Genomic DNA, 22,875 nt, shown 5'->3' with positions numbered 1-22,875 from the left:
TACTTTCTGAAAGGGCGACCTCTGACATACTTGGAATACAGCAAAATGCTGTTAGAATATGTGACTTTTTGTATAAATAGCAATCTTTTTATTTTCTAGGACAGATGTGCATACAGATTCGGGGTACGGCCATGGGCACCTGCTTTACCCCCAGCTACGCGAACCTGTTTGTGGGCTGGTGGGAGAAGCGGGTGGCCTGGGCGGATACCATGGATGTATAGGTAGATAAGATTGTCAGTTGGAGGAGACATATCAACAACCTCTTCATAATATGGAGAAGGACAGAGGAGTCAGACAAACGATATATCACTCGCTTAAATGACAACAGTTTGAATCTTAATTTTCACAAGCGAGATAAGCCCCTCCCAAGTAAAATTCCTGCATCTAAAGGCATTTGTGAGTACCAACAAAATCCACACTGCCTTGTACAGAAAACCAACATCTGGAAACTCAGTGTTGCATGCCTCCAATGATCACCCGCCAAATTTAATTAGGAGCATCCCATACAGGGAAGTATTAAGAATTAAGAGAAATTGTTTGAGAGATAGCGATTTCCAGCAGGCAGCAAAGGAGAGTATTCAGAGATTTGAGGTAAGAGGATACCAGAAGGGAGTTCTGAAAGATGCACAAAAGTTGAGACAAAAGTAAGGGCAGATTTGCTGCAGGATGAACCTAAAACAAAGGAAAGCAAGGTGACCAACAACTTTGAAATGATCACAGGTTTTTTAAATGCCACAAGCCAGGTAAGAAGTATCCTACAAAGGAACTGGAGAATCTTGCAATCAGATCAAGTAATAGGTCGATATCTTCCATCACACCCTCAGTTGACATTCAGAAAATCGAGAACAATAAGAGATCAGATATTAGAGAGCCACTTATCAGCCAGCAAACAGCCTTCAACCTTGCAATTTCTATCTGGTTTCTTTCCCTGTGAAAAATCCAAGGCCTGTGCTAACAGTAAAAAAGTGAGTTTTTATAACATCATAGGCCTTGTGGAGGGAAAGAAAATAACACAATTCATTAACTGCAATACATTGCATACAGTGTACTGTCCAATTTGCCCCAGTGGGTTGTGGTATGTAAGGAGCACTATTCACCCAACGAAGGTGCACATCCAGTAGCAGCAAAGGTAATAAGCAATAAAGACGTCAATTATCCAGTAGCTCACCATTTTGCTAGTCACCATCAGAGCAATAGGTTCTTGCTCCAATATTTTTGTCTGTACCATGTACCATGTGATATCAGAGGCGGTGACAGGGAGAAAAAACTGTGAGGACTGGAGTCAAGATATATAATCAATATGCAGACAAAATCACAGAAAGGTCTACAAGTGAGGTGGAGTTGGGCGTACATCTGTAAGGGAAAGAGGTGGCACTAAGAACTAATAACAGGAATGTAAATAGTGTAAGAGCAATAGAAGGATCCGTGACAGGCATTACAGAGGTTTTCAATGAAGCAGGAAGGTGAATAAATAGGAGAATTATAGCATGAGATCCCAGTTAAACCTAAGAGAAGAGGACAGACACCTGAGGTAAGAATTCAGGGCACAATTTATTTTGTAGGTAATGAAACTTCCAAAAGATGTATACCGCTGCCGCATATTTTGCACAAAAATGTGATTTACACATTGAATTGACTTAGGGGGGTTTAGACATATGTGTCTAATAATCAATGAGTTAAGCCATCTGGCATCACTGGCTCAACCCTCAACTGGCTTGCTAGCTTCCTCTCAGATCACACTTTTCAAGTATTCTCCTCCTCATCGGCCTCTCAAATCCATAAATCTGCTTACGGCGTCCCTCAGCGGTACAAAAAGGGGTGGTGATGGACGGAGCATCTGAATCAATCAAACACTCACACCCAGTCAAAAGATCTGGGTTTAATCCATCACCGTTCTTTAGCCCACTCTGCCACCCCAGTTAAGACATGGCTATATGCAAATCAGTCTGACCCTGTGCCTCATGGGAACAGTCCAGCCCGAACTGCCAAGCCATGTCTTCCCTGGACCGGAAACAAGCTTCCGAGGACCGGTTTCTGGCATTCCAGCCGTCCCTCAGGGCTCCATTCTGAGCCCCTTACTCTTTAATTTATATGTTAGACCACTGGCCACCATTGCGGAGCAAGCTGGGCTCACCATTTACTCATATGCCAATGACACTCAGATCATCTACTCTCTTTCTATGGGACATCACTCCTCTCCATCATCTCTCTGCGTAGGGCTCAGTAATATCGCCGCGTGGATGCACGAAAACAAATTAAAACTGAACGGGGGAAAACAGAGCTCCTTTTGTTTGGCCATAATACTACCTTATGGGGTCCCCACCATTGGCTGGCGAAAATGCCACCCTTCCTGTCCCTTCTAGAACAGCACGAAATCTTGGCATCATCTTTGACGACCAGTTGTCCATGAAACAACACATGGTCAAAACCTCCTCTACATGCATCACTATCATCAAGTGGCTTAGAAAGATACTTTGGATGCTTCCTCAGGAGACACAGAAAACCGTATTCCAGGCTTTAATTACTTCTAAACTGGACTAGGGTAACGTTCTTTTCCTGGGGGCATGCAAGGAGGTGACTCGCAAATTACAGACAGTCCAGAACATGGCGGTCCGGCTGCTCTGCAAACTCCCTAACAAATCCTCCCCTTCCGCTTCTCTACGTAGCCTGCACTGGCTCCGTATTGAAAGCCGCACTAAATTTAAGGCCCTCTGCTTTATGCACAGAATTAATGCAGGCAGGGCTCCACTTTATCTTAGCACTTTAGTTCACCAGTACTGTCCACCCCGCACCCTTCGTTCATCCAACCAGGATAGGTTCCAGGTCCCTAGGGTCAAAAGAGCCAGAATGGGTGGCCGCTCCTTCTCCTGTCTAGCCCCCTCCCTATGGAACTCTCTTCCTTTATCCTTGCGCACTGAATCTTGCTATCTCAAGTTTCGTAGGGAGGTTAAAACTTGGTTATTTAACCAATAATCACTGGCTTCCTGAGTCTTTTTCGGCCGGTACACTTCCTTCATCTGGTCCCTAGCGCCGGGAAACCTCCGGGTAGCTGTGCGCTCTATAAACTTAAATATAATAATAATAATAATGATAATAATAATAATAAGCGGAGATCCAGCGAACAGTTTCAAAAGCATGAAACTATCAAATTGAATAGAAGTTATAATGACCTTCTCATAAGAACTGTGCATGCTAGATGTGTAAATGTTTAATACATGCTAAAGGATTATTGTTTTTGCACATTACAAGATAGCGTTTTACATTATGTCCAGTAACAGAGTCCCTCCTTTATGCCAATGATGTGTAATTGACATAAAAACAATTGTTTTTGAGGCAGCCGCCGACACTGACAAAGGCGCAATGCCGAAATGCGTTTGTTGTTTAAAGTGTGCAAAAAATCCATATTGAGGATTTAACCTCTATCGCAAGTCCTGGTCTTTCCATAAGGAAGTGGGAGCTTTTATATATATATGTATTTTAGAATGCCAGACTCTACCAGTAATATGCATCTATTTTTTCACATAATCTGCATATCCCCTATTAGATCCATTTGGTGATTTTAATATGTGAATTTTTAATCCAGACATTCATATATTGGTTTTTGCACTTTAAAGAATAAGGATGTCTTGTTGAATGTTGCAAATTTGCACAGTTTCAGTAGTACTGTTGATGCGATTTTGTGCATGCTTTATATTACAGATGCTGCTAAATAAGGACATTGGGCCATTTGGGGATGGAAGTCAAAAGATGAGTTTGAGAAATAAGGCACTTGACTGGAATTCCCGCTCTTTAAACGCTCCCCCGTTCAACTTTTTTTTAAATTTGATTGGTTGAAATGCAAAAGTTGACTATTTAGTAACAAAATCCGTAAATGCCTTTTTTATATACGATTGTACCAATATATGAAACAATTTTGTAGTAGCGCATGATGAGTTCTATTGAACAGACACTTGTCATTTTATTTTTTTTATCTTTTTCCTTGATCTGTTCATCATTCTTAACTGAAAGAGTTTATTGATTTGCACTTAGCACGTTTCGCTTTAACTTGTATTTATGGCACCGTCACTGTAAAAGTTTAAAAAATTGAAGTTTCAATGACAGTCAGTCAGTCAGTCAGTCAATTATCTTTATTCGATTATTAAAAATCATTAAAGAACGAGCATAATTACATAGCAATTCATCAGAGCACAAGTTAATACATAGTTCAGCAAGTTATCAATATTTAAAAAACATTTAAAATCACAATATACAAATGAAACATATAAAAATATTAAGAAATATTAAAAAAGTATTAAGTAAGAAACCCTCCGGAAGACAGAAGTTTAAAAGATAAAAGGGAAGTCAATGTTCAGTGTTCAATAAGGTGCCTAACTCTAGTACGGTTCTTATTTATCCGTGCTCCTGCAACTAAAAAACTAGCAACATGGAAGGCTACTTTAACATTAGGAAGGAGTTGCAAAAAACATCAAAGCTGGTTTAACCTGAATAAAACCTTGGTTACGCAGGATTGGAAGCAAATATTTTTTTCTGATGTCGGTATAATGTCCACAAAACATAATAAAATGTGTTGTGTCCTGAGTGGAAAAGTGGTCACAGTCACATGGTTCAGCATCATCAGGTCTACTCCAAGTTTTATATTTGCCCAAAATAAGATGGATCAGATCAAAACGAAATCTTGTTAAAAGGAAACGATGGTATGGTTTGGTTACCAGGACAAGGTATGGTTCCATTCCTGGAACAGATGTCAGCATACAATGTTTCCTTACCGTGGGTTTTCTTAGCTCTATAGCTTCCCTCTCCAGAACGTATAACTCAGTCAGGGTATTTTTTACTGTTTTAAGATCATCCTGACTAATCAGGTCTGGAGAAGAAAAAAGCTTGGGACGTCCGGCAAGAGTCAACTGAGTTTGTACAAATTTTACCCACGGGATGTGTAAGGCTCTATCCAGGGCTAAACAATCTTTTAAAATAATATGATTTAATGTGAGCTCCTGGTTAAGCCAAGTTTTCATCCATCCAATAACTGGGGCTAATTTTAGGGTGTCCGTTATATAGCCCAAACCTAGCTCTGCATGTAATGCGTAAGTGGGAGTCGATTGGGGGACTGAAAGCAGAGATCTCAAAAATGTATTTTCTACTTTCTGGATTTTATCGTGACTGGTATACCCCCAAATGGCAGAGCCGTACTGGGCAACGGACACGCATTTTGCTTTGTAGACTTTGATAATGCTTTCCATGGGACGGGCACCTAATTTCTTCGCAAATCCAAGCAACCCTGCTGCCGCTCTAGCAACAGCGTTGCTTTTAACGGAGTGCTGGGGGCCCCAAGTGCCCTTTTCATCAAAGGTCACCCCTAAATATGGGAAAGATGGGACTCTCCTAACCTCTTTCCCTGTGCAGAAAAATGTTTTTGTCTTTCTTTTCCTACCTGCGACTCCTGCAATCATAACATGGGATTTCTCTGTGTTAGTTTTCATATCCAACGTGGTCATGAAATCTCCAAAGGATGAGAGGAGCTTATTCAGTGCCACTCCGGAGCGTGCTAATAGGACTGCGTCGTCCGCGTACAGGAGGACAGGTAGCTTTGTCTCACCTGCACGCGGGATATCAATGTGAGATGCAGCCATGACTTTCTCCAAATCGTTTATGTAAAGAGTGAAGAGGAGGGGGGCAAGGATACACCTTTGCCTAACCCCCCTCTCCGAGTTAAAGTGGCAAGTGCATCTTCCTTCCCTAGTCACTCTGACCGAGGTCTTAAGCTCCCTATGTAATTCAGCTAGGTATTCAACCAGAGGGGGGTCGATGCCCATGGCCAAAAGGATCCTCCACAGCTTAGCCCTGTTGACCAGGTCAAAAGCTGATGAGAGGTCCATAAAGGCCATGTACAGAGAGCCCCCCTTGGCAATCACATATTTATTTAAAATTAGTTCCAGGTTTAGGCATTGGTCTATGGTACCTCTTTTGGCTCTGAAGCCATATTGTACATTTGATAGAATATCCTTCCCTTCTATGAGCTGGGTCAATCTTCCTAAAAGGACTCTCCCCAAGATTTTAACGCTTGAGTCTATGAGGGAAATTGGCCTATAACAGGCCGGATCTGTCCTTTGTCCTTTTTTAAAAATAGGTACTATTGTAGACTTTGTCCAGCTATTGGGAAAAATGAGGTCCCTAGTAACATTAAAAATATTTGTAAGAATCTTGGTACTAAATTCTGGGGCACTTTTGAAAAAATCTGCGGGGACCCCATCGGGCCCCGGTGCCTTTTTACAGAGTGTGTCATTAATTGCCTTCTTGACCTCCTCCGGGGTAAAGGGGGGGATTGCGGTTGTTGGTTGCGGAGATGACGTCTCGCAAACTGAGGGGGTGTCAGGGCTACTATAGATGTTGCTAAAGTGTGTCACCCATTTATCGTCTGGTATAATGCAATCTGCTCTCTGATTATCTTGTCCCACGAAGTATGGGTGATTTATGATTGCCCAGAATTTGGCACTATCTCGTTGTATTTTGGGCAATAACAATTCACTCCAGGCCTCGTTTTTTATCTCGAGTTTCCTCACTCTGATAGCGTGGTTGTATTGCTTCCTCAGTAACGCTATCTGTGTTTTGTCTCTAGGTTTGTTTTTTAAAGCCTTTAAGAGAATAGAGTGAGCCTTGGAGCAGTTTGAATCATACCATCTGGGGCCCCTGATCCCATTTGCCTTTATCTTTACGGTCAGGTCTAGATTGACCTGTCGGCAAATGGCGTCGAAGGCCTCAATCATGTTGGCACCAGAATTCTTATTGTCCAGACAAATTGCAACCTCCCCCTCTACTTTTGCCAGAGTTTCCTGCAAAAAGGCAATCGGGGTCACTTGGTCCCACTTCAGTCTCCGATTCTGATCTTTTAAGACTAATTCTGTAGCACATAGAATGTCAGCCTTTCTTTTTCCCAAGACTCCCTGAGATATAGTCTCTAAAATCACAGGATTGTGATCACTAAAAACTGTCGGTTCTACCTTATAGTTGATAACTTCAGGTAGAAAACTAGAAGATAAAAAAATATAATCTATAATTGTGCCTGTATTATTGCCCACGTATGTCGATAACCTCGGGCCTATAGGACAACTAGATGATTCATAAAGGTTAAAGGTGGCTAGAAGCAATTCCAACATCTGTCCACGTGATGTATGTTCAAAATGTGGTGGAGAGGAAAGGGAGGAAAATTCCTCATGCTCCACAGGGCAGTCCGCATGGCAAGGATGGATGATAAAATCTCCCATGAGGATCACCTCGTACCCATAGGTACTGTTCTCGCTGTGGGTAGACAGGAATTTCCTCTAATGTTGCCAAATGCTCGTTAAGTATTTGACCGACAGGGGAATTATAAAAGTTAACTAATAATATGGGAGAGGAGTTTGGTGTGGATAGTTCAACCGCTAAGCAATTTGTTGAGCTAGATTTAATGTATCTTGGCTTTCCTTGAAGGTCTAATGAAATATATATGGCCAAGCCCCCCTTTGCCCTTCCTTCATTACTGGGGTCTGCAGGTACAGTAAAGTGGGAAAAGCCGTCCAGAACCAAACTGTCTGATGTTTCCCACGTTTCTTGAAAGGCAAGGACATCGTAGGATCTAATTATGTCCAGCCAATTCTTATCATTAATTTTGGCTCTGAGACCAGCGATGTTCCAGCTCATAATTCTGCAGGCCCTGATACCTGCGGAGCTCTGTACGGATGGACTAAGAGTCGGCTGAAGGTCCTCGCCTCTATTATCTTGTCTTGGGGAGAGTCAATCGTTTTGATCCATAAAGGATAATGGAGCATAGCGGTTGAACAGTTGAAGGGGTTGTGCAACTGGGTTAAGCTGTGCTGGATGACGATGGTAAGCTGCTATATTATGCCTTGATTCCTGATCCCATCTAAAATTCGAATCCCAATTACTGTCCCACCCTGGGGCTGGGGTCCTTGGATAAGTAACATTTTCCTGTTCGCCATAAAAGAACTTTAGAGTCAAGGGAACAACATTGCCCCGTCTGCGTTGGGGAGGGAATGTGTTAGCAAGAATATTGGGAAGGACATCATTTGTTGAGAAACTGACTGCCACGCAGTCCCCTTTAAATTTTTTCGGTCGGTTTCCCAACCAGGGGACCGTAGTTACTAACTTGATAACACTAGCCAGATGGTGCTTTCCCCCTGGTGCAAACGGCGTGTTACTAGTCAGCCAGTGCAGAGCCTTACTACTAAGGGAAGTAGGGCTTTCCACTGTTCCCTCTTCCAAAGGAGGGACATTTGCTAAGACTAAGACCACAGGTGTAGCTTCTACTAAGAATTGTAGAGGGTCTGATGGGTACGTTTGTGCTGAGGGGGTATTTACCAGGGGGGTTATATCTGTGGGAATGTTGACTGACAAAGGGCCCTCACTATTAACAATTAATGTTGATGGATGAGATGATGAAATCTCCTCTGGCAATTGATTTGCTACTTTTTCAGTTACAACATCTCCAGCGACATTTCCCCCTGTGGTGTTACTTAGATGTGTAACTATTGTAGTTATATTTTCTACCCCATCAGCAACCAAAGTATGAAGACCACCCAACTTCTTTACCTCTGCTTGCAATTTATCAATTTTTGATATTAGAGGTTTGATGATAGTATTAATTTTTATCTCAAGGAATTCAGTAATTTTTTCATAAAAAGCCTCCTCAAGAGATAGTTTTGGTGTATCCTCATCACAAATCACTTGCTTAGCTTTTGGGGTAGTAACCCTCTTTCGTTTTGCCCCTGAGCGTAACCCCACCCGCTTTGGTGGGTTTTTAGTACAATGTCGTTTTGGCCTAGCATCGTGTCTTGTAGGGGACTGCTCATCCGCTAAGGCACAAATCTGTTTTTCTAGTTCAAGTTCAGTGTCCATGTCTATATTTCCCTCAGCCTCTTCGTTTAATCCCTCAAGTGCTGGGGTAGTATTAACAGATGTGTCAATAGAACCTTGGGAAATAGGACCACTACTAATATCCACGCAGTGAGCTTCTTGCAGGGTAGTGTCATCAATCAAGATAGATGCAGAGGGAGATAAACATCGCATATCAGGGGATTGACTCAGTCCCAGAGACTCTCTTCTTTGTATGTTTATCTTTTTAACAGTCTGCCCCAGGTAATTGTTAATGGTATTAGACTGAACTTCCTCCGGTTTCTTAGGCATAATTAGCAAATTCCATACAAGGCCAGTGTTAATACAAACAAAAAGGCAGCTAGAGAGCAAGTCTTACTTGGAAAGGCGTCTTTGTCGATTTTTCAGCAGCGTTTCTGGCCCAGCCCAGCCTCTTCCTGCCGATGAGGGCCGTAGAGGGCCCGCTCTTTGCCCGGGCTTCGCCCCGGGCGTCCCGCGACGCGGGGGTGTTTCCTCTCTTATGGGGCCGTGGGCGCTCTCTCAGCGCGTCGGTTACGCGCCGCCACGAGGCCTGCCGGGTGTTGTGGTTCCCGGAGCGGCGGCGCGGGTCTTTCAAGCAGAGTGACTCTCGGCGGTGGCGGCTCGTCCTCCTGTGTGCCCCTGGCGCAGTCGGCGTGGCAAAAGTGAGTATTGCGTCTCCCCCGCTCTGCCGGGGTGTCTCCTCTCTTATGGGGCCGTGGGCGCACTCTCAGCGCGTCGGTTACGCGCCGCCGCGAGGCCTGCCGGGTGTTGTGGTTCCCGGAGCGGCGGCGCGGGTCTTTCAAGCAGAGTGACTCTCGGCGGTGCGGCTCGTCCTCCTGTGTGCCCCTGGCGCAGTCGGCGTGGCAAAAGTGAGTATTGACGTCAGGAACATGTATAAATCAATGTGGCAATGAAATGGAAAACGGTTTGATGAAGATCGCTGCTGTGATCAAAATGCGTTACCTGTGCAGCAACAAATAAACCGTCTATTAAAAGTGAGCCCGAGTGTCTATTCATGATCATAATGTCAGACATTCCATTCTCCTGAACTGTCCAGCCTATTAGTTTACATGAAACTCATCTGAACTTTTGGGACTAAATTTAACCCAAATATCTACCTGTGCGTTTAATCCCAAATGTAAAGTCAAGTTCTGTGTCTTACTACCATAGAAATGCTACCAGTATAGCAGATTTCCGACAGTACTAACTGAAGAATTATATCATCAGTAACAGGGAGGAGAAAGCCTCATTGGCATACGCTTTTCAGTGTTCAGAAGTTTTCCCAGTCTTTCCACCACTTCCACAAAAAATTGAACGAACTCCAGAAAGAATACAGGAGCGGATGGAATGTCATTGTTCTCCAAAGGCTACCATATTCCATTGGTCTTGAGGGAAGGGGTTGCATAGCAAAGAAAAGACAAGGAAAGACAGTTCACAGGGAATGACAAACCGCTGCAGTACCTCTAGTACAGAACTGTCACTCAGGTGAAAATCTCCAATTTGCATAGACTGGTGATGTTATTTGATCCCCACAAAGGTAAAAATGCTGACATTTTAGCAGTAATTCCAATGGGTTTGATTCACATTCATTTTTTATGAACTTCAGAATCTATGCATCCTAGCTTTCCACATACAATTTAACTTTCACCTTTTTGAGGGTTTACAATAATCCCTATATGCAGTCATGGAAATCTTAGTAAATTGTAGATTTCCATGCATTCTCCTTCTCTTTTCAACATATGTGTGTGGATTGTCCACTGCACAGTCAATATGCACCTGCAAGTTAGAATTATCTGTGCATTTGCACAAAACAAAAATATGTTTTTCTTTTCTGCTCACAGGATTATTTTCCTTGCTCATAAACCCATTGCACTAAAAAAAAACATGACATATGGGGTTGTTTCCTTCCCTTACCAGCTCTGGAAATGCCTTACTCCTGCCTTTTTACAGAGGTATTTTTATGTATGACTTCAAGTTGGGAGCCCACATTAATACATTTGTGAATATCCACAACTTTACGAGGATATCTACATGTGTTTGCTGCATTTTGTATGCTGTGCTCCTCTGACACACCCTTTTCATTCCTATACGCCACATACTATGACATTATGTCTGTGAGTGAAAATGTCAGCAGATCCCAGGGCTGTCACTCATGATGTGGGGCCTAAAGTATGGCCTTTCTGGACACACACACTGGTTACCACTTGTGACCAGTATTTTATGCAACCACAAACAAATAGATTGGTTCACAAAAAAAAGAATTCGGAGTGAGTCGCAAACCAACCGACATTGTTAATATTCATGATTTACAAATTGAGACTCTCCAATTGGAGGCCATCACAGCGCTAGTGGGTTCCTAGAGTCAGCCACCCTCCATGTCTATGATCTTCTCTCAATAAAGAATGTCTTTAATGTCGGCCAGTTCCCTTAAACAAATTGGAGCTGCCGTTAAAAGAAAAAGTTTCCTTTTCTTTTTAGGTTCTTGTCCAACCTGGTAGTGGTCCCTTGGACGATTTCCAACCCCCAAAGTAAAATATATATATAGAGCTGCAAAACATTGATGCATCACGGTTTGGAGCGGGTGCCTAAAACACGGCCCTTCCATATTGAGTATTGGTATCCATTCGCTGTCCCATTTTACAACTCACTAAAATGTACTGAATCCTAAAATGGGATCTATACGTACTAAAAATGTATGCTGTGGTCACAAATGCACCTATTTTGCAAGTTGCGGTGTTTGTGACTGCAAAATAAGTTAGTACATCAGGCCCCTTGCAAATGATGTCAATACTTATGTGGGGAGAAAGTGGGAGAATCAGACTCACGAAGAACAGACCTTTTTGAAATCACGTTTTGTGAATGGGCCCAACCTTGCTGAGGCTTTTATCAAGAGAGGCACAAGATGTGCAGTGATTAATGCATGTGCACTTGGGCGCTTGACTGGGTAAGGGTTCGTTGTACATGAATCCTGGTATCACTTGATCACTACGACATTGAAATCGCTGATGTATTAATATTGTAACATGCATTTGAAGAATTGGCATGATCAGATTAAAAAAATGAAGCTGAGATACCATCTGCGGTCTTTTCTTCCCGGGATGCTTTGTAGCGCATATTAGGACTCGTTCTGCCCATAACTGGTCAATCATTGCCTACTTGATAACATTCAAACGTATCTGGACTAGGAAATCTGAGAGGTCCTAGCTCAATACTGAGGAGCCCTATAACAACCAGAGTGGCCTGCGCTCCCCTACCAGAGGCCCGGAAGCACTGCCGGGTGCCTGCTGCTGCTGCTGCAAAACATCCTGGGCTGAGGCGATCAGCCTGTATCCCCTAGCTGTCACTGGAGACTTTATTAGCAAGCATACAGTTATAATATGTTATGCCATGTGAAGCCCTTTCATGGTATGTTATGTACCATTATGTTATCCATGGTGGGAATTACATTTGGCAATTTATGAAAGGTTTCCGTTTGCTTCACAGGGGCCATTGACCGGTTCATTAACAGATTAAACCAACAAGCACCACCACTCACTAATAACTGAATCTACTATAAGGGTTTTCCAGAGTCAGTCCTGGAGGGCCGGATCCATGCCAGATTTTTAGCATTTCCCCATTTAGATAAATGTAGTTATCTTAAATTCTATGCAAATGGCATTTCCTCTATAGTACTCCAGCTATGGTGCAAAAACTTGGTTTCCAACAGCATACCTCTGCAGTCACTCTATTAAAGCACCTACCAGCACTCACACACATGAAAAAACACACACCAACCCAGCAATCATCGCAACTAAGGGGCTAGGAGAAGTGTATGTGGGTCATCAAGTCAGCACAGCCTTCTGGTCTCACTCCTCAAACATGGATAACATTCAACCACACCATACTGAAGCTGACACTTTCCCATAACATAGGAACCAACTCATTCATACTCCTGGTAGCGCAGTTTCACAAAATGGGTCAGATTGTGGTTTGAGATGGAAACCTTACAATGGTTTGGAAAAACCTCACAAAGTTGAAAGTGCAATGATGTCTTATGAATGGCCGCTTTCACGCTATTCAGATGCCAAGAGCATCACAGGCCCTCTGATGCTAGACACATCACCTAGCGGTGCACAATCAGGCAATGGCCTATTGCTAAGACATTGTACACACTGGAAGACACACGTAAACAACCCTAAGGGGCAGGCGCGGTGAGTCCCTTGGACCCACCGCGTCGTCGCTAAAATAAAAATGCAAATATTTAATGATTGCGCTACCTGCCGGCCGGTAATGCGGGAGACACCGACTTTTTTGGAGTGTGAAGGGGGGGCTGGGCCTGCTGCAGCTTGAGTGACAGTCCACTCAGCTGCAGCAGTACTGCGCACATGAATGTTTGGGCAGAAACTAGCCCACGCATGCGCAGATGGGTTTCCTGCTCAAGTTCCCCTTAGAGATAGGAGCAGGGGGCGGGCCGCAGCCCCCGGGGTTGCAAAGGGGACTGGGCGAGCAGACATAGTGCCCTCCTAGCCAATCCTGGCGCTGCATGCAGCGCCAGGATTGGCTGGTCCAGTGGTCCACGTGTAGGCCAATCACTCTGTGACTTCGGGATGGCCGCTCGCTTCGTGCCAGGCTGCAGATCGTGTGTGACTTCCGAGTCCCGCGTCACCATCACGGTACAGCCAGGTAAGGCCACAGAGCATTATGCGTTATGTTTTGCAATGTTATGTTTCCCGTTTTTGTTGCCCGCTTTTAATCCATTTTTGTTGCCTTCTTCGCATTTGTTTGCCTTGCCCTCTGAGTTTCTCCCGATCTCCTTGCCCTCTGTTTCGTGTGTGTGGGGGGGGGGGGGGGGGGGGGGGGTGCTTTGTGCTTTGTGTGTGTATGTGGGGGGTGCTTTGTGCTTTGTGTGTGTGTGGGAGGGGGGGGGGCTCTGTGGTTATTTTGCACACCGGCCGTTCTTAAATGTAACTTTTAAAAAGCATAATTTCAAACCTGGCGGGAATTGTAATTGTATTTATGTAGCGCTTGCTTCCCCTGATGAGGCATTAAAGCGCTTTGTTTTTCCAAGTTAAGTCCCAGTGGAACTGCCCTTTGCTTCGTGCTTTGTGTGTTTGGGGGGTTTGTGTGTGTGTGCGAGGCTCTGTGGTTATTTTGCAATGCTATGTTTCCCATTTTTCTTGCCCTCTTTTAATCCGTTTTTTTTGTCCTCTTTGCATTCGTTTGCCTTGCCCTCTGAGTTTCTCCCGATTTCCTTGCCCTCTGTTCTGTGTGTGGGTGTGCGGGGGGGGGGGCTCTGTGTGTGTGTGGGGGGGGGGGGGTGCTTTGTGCTTTGTGTGTGTATGGATGCAGGATGGGTGGGTGGATGGATGGATGGGTGGATGCATGAATGATGTATGGATGGATGCATGGGTGCATGCATGATGGGTGGATGCATGATGGATGGATGGGTGGATGCATGAATGAATGCAGGGTGGGTGGGTGGGTGGATGCGCGGATGCATGAATGATGTATGGATGGATGCATGGATGGATGCATGGATGCATGCATGATGGGTAGATGCATGATGGATGGATGGATGGGTGGATGCATGAATGAATGATGTATGGATGCAGGATGGGTGGGATGCATGAATGATGTATGGATGGATGCAAGGTGGTTCAAAGGAACAGCTGATGTTCCTTTTGAATACGCTGCCACGGCTGACCCGGATGACGATTTTGCCGAAATCTCTCGACTATTGAAAGCGTGAGAACACATTCACAATAATTGAACGGGCCCCGAGTGCTTTGTTGAACCAATATCCAAAGAGGGTCTACATACAAAACTCTTATTCTATGTCCTGATGATGGTCTTATGAAATAATAACGCAAAGACCGAAACGTCGACAACTGTCTAATTCTGCACCTGATTCATCCACCACGATTGATTTACATCTACTGTTTGATTTGAAATCAATGTGTTGTGTTGTGTGAGTTTTTTTATTTGTCAGCAGTTTAGACTTTCATTTCTGAAATACTAGTGATACATGTAATATACTCCCTGTATATCTCAAATTGCATTCTTTTGTACCCTATTTTATCAATGATCAACTTTTTGTCTTCAAGTAAATAACAAACTTTTTTGACTCTTAACACCTGGTTATTGTATTATTTTGCATGATGTTAGTGTGGTAACATTATTTGCTTGCATTATAAATTAATTTCCTCAGCCATCAATCCACAACAGTGCGAGTTCCTAATCAATTTAAGTTCCACACCAGCTGAGATTTGATCATATTAACAAAACCCCTTGCTGGCCCAATTTGCTAAACCCTTTCTCTGCCCAAGCCTGCAAGGGTACATTGGGTTGCTCACCTTTTTCTTAGCTCCCTCAACACCGCCTGAGGCGCTTCCAGGCTGTACGTCCCGCTGACACACTCCCCCGCTGCTCTTCACTCTTTCAGTGCGATTGCGCACTCACCTACTGCGCATGTGTGCGCTTGACCTCTTCACGGCAGCAGCCACACTTTCGGTGGTGAGAGCTACCCACGCAGGGCTCGAGTCGGGGTACCACGCGGGTGGACGGCGTCCCACCACTTATTTTACCGGGCGGACGCCATCCCCCCTGCCTAACAGCTGGACTTCACTCTTTGGCCTCTCCTGGACGAGATCGGAGCGCACCTTTCGTGACGTCACTTCCCGCCGTGACGTCAATTCCGGTGACAGCGTCCCCCCTCTTCTCTTTTTAGGACTCGTGCCCTGTACCCACGGGCAGGCTCGAAGGCGCTCTGCCTTCCTTCCTCGTGGTACGCACTCTATCGCACTCCGGTCCAGATGTTGTAGTCAGTTTACGGCAGGGTTGTTGCACACGGGACCCATGGTACGCCCTGCTTCACACTCGTCTGCGGTCCTTTCGCCTCGTCGCCAGTGTAGTGGTGGGATATGGGGGGTATAAGGGCCTCATGGAGCACAGGGAAATAACGGGACAACCACACTTTGCTAGTAGTCCGTGCCGTCAGCCACAAGCGCTGATGTCCCCTTTAATTTATACCTCCTGGTCTGCACCGGTTCCGGAAGGGTGAATGTGCTACAATGTTATGGACAAGCCGGGTGGCTCACTACACCTTCATGACAGGTCCACATACCATTTCATCCTGCTATTTTAAAACATTTTTTGTAACAAATCACTTTTTATCATGTGTTCTGAATATTGTAAAATCCTAAAATAAAAACAAATGTATGAGCGAAAAACAGACCATGTGTATGTAGTGCCATTCCCTGTCAATGATGTGCGACGCAGCACACTAAAAAAGTCTCATCTCTGGCGTGACACATTTGTTTACTGTTGTACGCATAGTATTCAGAACGGTCGATTGCGCGTTTGAAAAAATAACTCTTTTTAGACCCAAAGTGTTTGATCTTCACTAAGAGCTCTCAGGATACCTACCGGTTTAACTCGGCTGTTTACACTGGCGAATGGCCGAGCCCTTCGCACTAAACTATCGGGCTGACTGTTGGGGCAATATTCACCCGGGCAGGCGTGTCCTTGTTGCCACAAGAGCCACATTCGTCGCTTACTTCCGTCATCTCGCGCTACTCACGTCTTTGTTTGTCCTTAGAATGAAATCCAAGCCATCCTTTAAAACTAATGTGAAACTGAGGTGTGCTTCCGGGAGAGAGAGATGTGCGTGCGTGCGTGTGTTGTGCAGTCAGAGAAACTAGAGGGACAGATTGGCTTTCCCACCCGAACCCCTGGCTGGATGAAACGATCAAATGCCTTTCTTTAAAGAGCAGGTGCCCTCAGCCTGCCACGTCTGGGGGAGTTCCTTGTTTCTGCCGGGCTTGCCTGGGTTAAGCAGGGCAGTGATCTGTGCCTCCGGCTCACGGCCTCATGCCAGGTGGCAGGTGCGTGTGTGACCAGGATCTTAGCATCAGTGTGACGGGTCCTGCCATATGAATGCACAGTGCACTGTCCAGGGGGAGTTTGCAGCTGTGCGCGGCCTGGTGCCCGAGCAGCCTCTGGGAAGGGGATTTTGATAACTCGGAATCCGGGACATTTAGCAAACATAGAAGAACGACTGTATGTTTACATCAGTCGAAGGGCAGAACATTGCTTAAATGACGCCGTGCGTCAGCACAGAGACACAAAGAGGCAGCAAGGAACTAAATCAAAAGCAACTTTTAAATCCAGCCTCATGGCTGTTAATTAACTGGAGTTATAAGAGCTATCAACTCCCCCTGCCTTCTAACACATAAAAAAGGCCCTTCTCCTGTTTTCAGCCGACCCGCTTTAAAAAAACGGAACATAAGGTAAAGTTATCAAAATCCGCCAGGACAGCTAGTGAAACCCGGGACTGACCCTGCAGATCCGGGACACCTGGTCACCCCAGCCTGTGAGCACGGTCTGAGGGTTCAAGGGGCCTCTCCTTCAAGTCACAGTCTGAAGAGTACTGGCTTCTAACAGCAGGAGCCCACAAACTAAGCCAAGAGTAAATATTCCATATTGGCAGTGGCGTAGCGGGCGCGCAAAGTGACCCCCCCCCCCCCCCCAACCCGCGCAGAATGCGAAGAGGCCCCTTCAGTCTCTCATATCCCAGCCATTCATCGTCCCAGGGCTGAATGAGGGCCCCCTGAAAGGTTGTGGCCTGGGGGCCCTGAAAGGTTGAAGGGCCCTCTACTCTGCAGGGGCTTTGCGGTACGCCCCTGCATCAGGGATGCAGGACCGTACTAATGGCCCTATGCGCACTACAAAAACGGGTGCAACCAAACCCTAAAGTGACGCACATGCACCAGAATGCCCGTTTCTCATTGATTGCGTGGATTCTATTTTACTGCTATCTGGCGGTTGAGGATCTAGTCTACGTCATATCTACACACAAAATCACATTTCTATGTCACCTTGTAAAAAATGTACTCGGCCGACTAAAATGCGTTGTTTAAAACAAGTGCATAATATATAAGCAACTGAAAGAGGACCAGTTCATCCTTGCAAAGGGTCTTCCAAAGCAAGCGGATACATATCACCATGTTTTAAGTCACTTTTGATCCTTTTGAGCTGGAATCAACATTTTTTTTACATCTGCGGATTATGCAGCAGATGGTGGATTATGTGGCAAAAGCGGCAAGTCCTTAATTATGTGGAAACAGCTGCAGCCGTAGAATCGCATAATTCCAGTGGCCCTGACTGTATTTCTACAGACGTCAAATTCCATGGCATATTCCTCCAAAGGTCAAATTCTATGGTGTTACTCTTGTGGAGGGGGTGGAGCCATGAGTCAGGAGAGGCAAAACCTTACGAAGGCCACTGAGCCCCTCCCAACTGATCGTGAGTTTCTTGTTCATGGTTTGATTTTTCTTCATGTGTACGATTTATAAACAAATATATGGACCAGATGAGAACTCAACGGGTCTTCCATGCAGCTCACCTAACACTCATCAGGAAGCCAGGGTTTTCTTCTTAATCTGAAGATTAAAAATTAGACTATCATATGCAAATAACCTGGAGTTTGACCTTTAAACTCTTGTAATACGTGTGTGAGCGGAGGTTTATTAGTACATTTGCTTCAGATCGCTTGCCCTATGCTCCACTTTTGTTTTCACAGGTGTGTCATGAGTAACCACACTCACTCACAAAACGTCCATTAAAGGAATTATGTTTTTTTAGCGAAAATAAGGAAGTATCCAACATGATGTTTAAAAAAATCCCTTAAACGCTTTAGGTAAGGAGACGCCATGCCTCTGCTCAATCACCTAACACACCGGCATTTGCAGGAGATATAATTGCTTGCTGCATCTCTTTCAGTACAATGTCTGCTATGGGCACGGTCCGAGCAGGAGGGGAACAGCTGGCCCCGCAGTGACATCACGGGCCACCTTCAGCTATCAACACCTGCCCGGTCTTCATCCTAAAGCGTTGCTTTCAAGGAAAGTTTATATCTTCTGGAGGAAAAAAAAAGCTAAAGAAATCCCAATGTTGTCCTGGTTTCCTGGAGGGTTTCCAGGGATTGTTACCATGCTAAGGCTGGCCCCTTGTTTAGGTGTGAGGCGCATCAGCAGTACAGTCCCACAGCAGATCATTCAGTACCATCATTACCCCGTACTAGTATTTACAGGTCCTTTGCCGTACTATACACACGCTCTTGCATTATTAAACCCCTGCCAGCACCTGCTGTCAGAGCCTAACCTGCACACAGCCAACTAACTGTGCTGTGCGGAAACCAGGCAACGTGACAGGTCAGTACACTGAGCCTGACGTCTTTGTGCCCCTCCCATGCTCGCCACAGCACAAGGAAGTAAGGACTAGTCAGGTCCTGCTGCAGCTGGGGTAGGCTGGGCGAAGCGTCAAGCTTCTTAACACAAGTACTAGTAAAATGTAATTTCAGAGAATTGTCGGCTGTCAGGTCTGGCTCTGTTTATGCATCCGTCCAGCACCTTAAAGCTTCAGTATTGGCAACACTGTATGTTTGTGTGCATGTACATCTAGCTATCTATCTATGTATCTGTCTATCTATCTATCTATCTATCTATCTATCTATCTATCTATCTATCTATCTATCTATCTATCTATCTATCTATCTATCTATCTATCTATCTATCCATCCATACATCCATACATCTATCTATCTAGATGTCTGTCTATCTATCTAGATGTCTGTCTGTTTATCAATCTATCTATCCATCTATCTATCCAGCTATCTATCTATCTATCTATCTATCTATCTATCTATCTATCTATCTATCTATCTATCTATCTATCTATCTATCTATCTATCTATCTATCTATCTATCTATCTATCTATCTTTCTATCTATCTATCTATCTATCTATCTATCTATCTATCCATCCATCCATCCATTCATCCACCCATCCATCTATCTATCTAGATGTCTGTCTATCTATCTAGATGTCTGTCTGTCTATCTATCTATCTTTCGATCTATCTATATCTATCTATCTATCTATCTATCTATATAGATGTCTGTCTATCTATATAGGTGTGCAGTGTTTATGCTACATGCTATTTGTTACCATTGTTGAGTGTGAGGATGCAAAGTTTTTAGTGAGTCATAATGTCCCACCCCTCCGTCGAGCATTATACTATGTGCATCTGCATCTATGGATTATGCCCTGATAATTTTCATGTGTACTTATTTTACCAAAAGGCATTTAACCAAAACCAAGATGCAAGAATTAAATAAAAGCAGTGCGGAAAATCACATTAAAGACACCTCACCTATAACGAAAGTTGTTTCGTTGCGAGCAGTAAGAAGTATTTTGCTGGTGCCAGTATTGGTATACTCTTTTAAACAACTCAAATCTGATCCTGGTACTGTACTAATAAATGTGTGTTTAATAGTACAGGTGCTCTTAATAACGTGTTACAGGGCCATTTTTATTTTCACTGCAATGACATGTATGTGTGTGTGTACTAATATATACACACACACATGCATTTGGATGCTTTTATTGCACAAAATGAAGTGTTATAATGACTTTTGTAAAATATGGATGTTAACATCACAACGACAGCCCCTAAAACACTCTGCAGAATGTTACCACTGACAGGGCCCCTTAGATTATGTGGTACTGAGAAAAAAGCTTCCGCTGCAAGGTTAGCGAGCTGTGCAGCAAAAAAAGGCTAATTATGTGGCACATTCTCTGGTGGCCTTATTTTGAAAGACTCTTTTATATCTGCAAATGATACATATGAAGTGGCAAACTTGGTAAATTCATATCTATGCAGTAAATCCTGCAACCACAAAATCGCAAACATCCACTGCACTCACCATTGTCCATTGTTTTATCAAAAATTAATTTCTGAAAAACAAACACCACCTAAATTTTCTGTTTCAGACCAGTGCTCAGAGTTAACTGCACCGGAAAAAGCCCAACCCTTTCAAACTAACTTCTCCAAAATAAAAATCGTATATAAAAATAAAAAAATACATAACACAATATGGATCTATATTGCCATCTCGGGGTTATGGTGATATTTTCAAACCAGTCAGCCTTCAATCTCACGGTGTATGATGTCACCAGAACCCATCTACTTCAATACTGGTCCATGTTACAGGGGTAGACAGATAGATAGGTAGATAGATTTGCTCACATCCACAACATGCCAGGCACATTGATTGGCAATATGTAGGCGAGCCCTGCTGCCAAGCAATAGAGTAGTTAGCAACAACAACAGACTGTCAAACTCTCCACACAATCTATCTACTGGTTAACATCATTTGTAAATTAAGTACGATTTTGTCAGATTCTGTAATTCGCCCCTGAGGACACGAACTGGATTAAAAAACAGTATGTTGGATTATGCAGCATTTATAGGTGCAACTTCAGCCATTTACATGCAATTTGCCGGTGTATATATTGATGCAATTTTTTTAAATTGAACACCTAGATCAGCGTTATGGCTATAAACCTTCGTGAAATTTGCGTAAACACATTTTTCCTGACAAATAATGTTAGCTCTACGCCACCCACCCATGAAATCCGTAACAGTACCTCGGGGCATTCGAGCATACATATAGATATTGAAAATTAAATGTCAATTCTGAAATAACACATGTTAATGAGTCTGCAGCCCCCATGTCCATACCGCAAACAATTTTCAAACTTCGGGCTGTCAGTCCGTAATCAGAGTAACACGTGTAAACAATATGTTTAGAAGAGGCATTGGCAGTGTGAGAAAAACATCAGCAGCAAGCCTCCATCAGAGTGACAGTTTCAAAGAATTGTGTACAAAATTAAAATTGGAGCATAGAAATGTCATTCAACTAAAAAAAAATTCTCATTGCTAAATAGAAACACACAGCACTACAGCACTGTACACGTGAAGTGTTCGTGATCACGGTCATTGAAATGTTTTATTTTGAAATATATAAAACCTTAGATATGTTAATGTAGCACGTTTACATTTGAAGCCACTAGTACATTTGACGAGTTGTTGAACTGAATTTGTTTCATGGCTAAAACGCCAGATGCCAAAAGCAAGACTGCAAGGGTTTCAATACCCATCCACTGAAGAATGCGCCTTTGAAGTTCTTTAAAAAGTAAAAGAAAATGCACCCCACAATTAACAGCTGGTAGGCTTAAGCGCACTGGGGGTTTATTTTACCTACATCAATAGAATTCGCAGCTGTGACTAAAAAGTGACATAAAAATCAAATTCATCTTTTAAAAAAATAGAGGCAGGGGGTCGCCGTCCCTGGAGGGAGACCCAAGTTGCGGGAAATGGCCGTTTGCATTCCAAAGAAAAGCCCTTTGTTGCCCTGGCACAAAAGGCTCAGGGCATGTCTGCTCGGAGGCCTTCCCTCAAGAATCCAGCGCAGCTCTGGCCGAGAAAAGCCGCACGCCAGCCATTGAGGGGGCGGAGAGCGATAAGGAGCCCGGCGTGGGGCAGGCAGGGACCCCCGGCGAGGAGCACAGTCCGGTCAGGTAGGGCTGCGGGGGTCCGGGGCTCCAGGCTCCGTGTCCGGAGGACCGAGCTGCTGGAGCAGCCGCCGCCGGCGCAGCCAGGCCAGTGTGCGCTTACTTACTTGTCCGTCTCCTGTGACATGTCTGATCCAGTAACCTCTCCCCCTTGAATTTCTCCCTCTGCTGCGCCGGAGAAACTGGACTTTCAGGTCTGTGCAGGTGGAGGTGTGCATGTGTGAGATGGCAGAACTCGAGCTACAGGTATGTCTTCTTTCCCCCTCCCTCGCCCTCCCTCCCTCGCGTCTCCTTTATTTTGTTGTTCTCCCAGCCCAATCAGAGCCGGAGAGCGCGAGGGAGAGGGAACAGGTAAGGGGCCCCACCTTCCAGGCGCGCTGCCGCCGAGCCCGAGCGGCGTGTGCCTCCCGCTCCTGCCCCGACACTGGGGTCTCTCTGTCCTGGTCCCGTCCCCCAAGCTCCCTTTTTGACACTTTTTAAAAAAAACATATTTATATAGCGCGAACTCGACCCGAAGGTATTGGAACGCTTTACAATAGCACCATATTTACATTACACAGCGAGGCACAGGGATGATTAAGTGATCCAGAATCAAA

General features: G+C 44.4%; 1 protein-coding gene across 2 annotated transcripts in view; it reads right to left on the bottom strand.

Annotated features, from left to right (window-relative positions):
• The window catches only part of GRHL2 (grainyhead like transcription factor 2), a 452,715-nt gene extending 430,196 nt beyond the window's left edge, over positions 1-22,519 (bottom strand). For both annotated transcript variants that reach the window (XM_086966065.1, XM_086966066.1), the window contains exon 1: positions 22,387-22,519. In XM_086966065.1, the coding sequence (XP_086822191.1) occupies positions 22,387-22,406 (20 nt within the window). In that variant the 5' untranslated portion in view covers positions 22,407-22,519. The remainder of the gene's footprint in view (positions 1-22,386) is intronic.
• Between the last annotated feature and the right edge of the window lie 356 nt (positions 22,520-22,875).

This window comes from Lissotriton vulgaris, chromosome 4_1 (assembly GCF_964263255.1).
Source record: "Lissotriton vulgaris chromosome 4_1, aLisVul1.2, whole genome shotgun sequence".
In the NCBI taxonomy this organism is placed as follows: domain Eukaryota; kingdom Metazoa; phylum Chordata; class Amphibia; order Caudata; family Salamandridae; genus Lissotriton; species Lissotriton vulgaris.
Note: the sequence above shows the minus strand (reverse complement) of the source record. Positions and strands in the feature narration are given on the sequence as shown.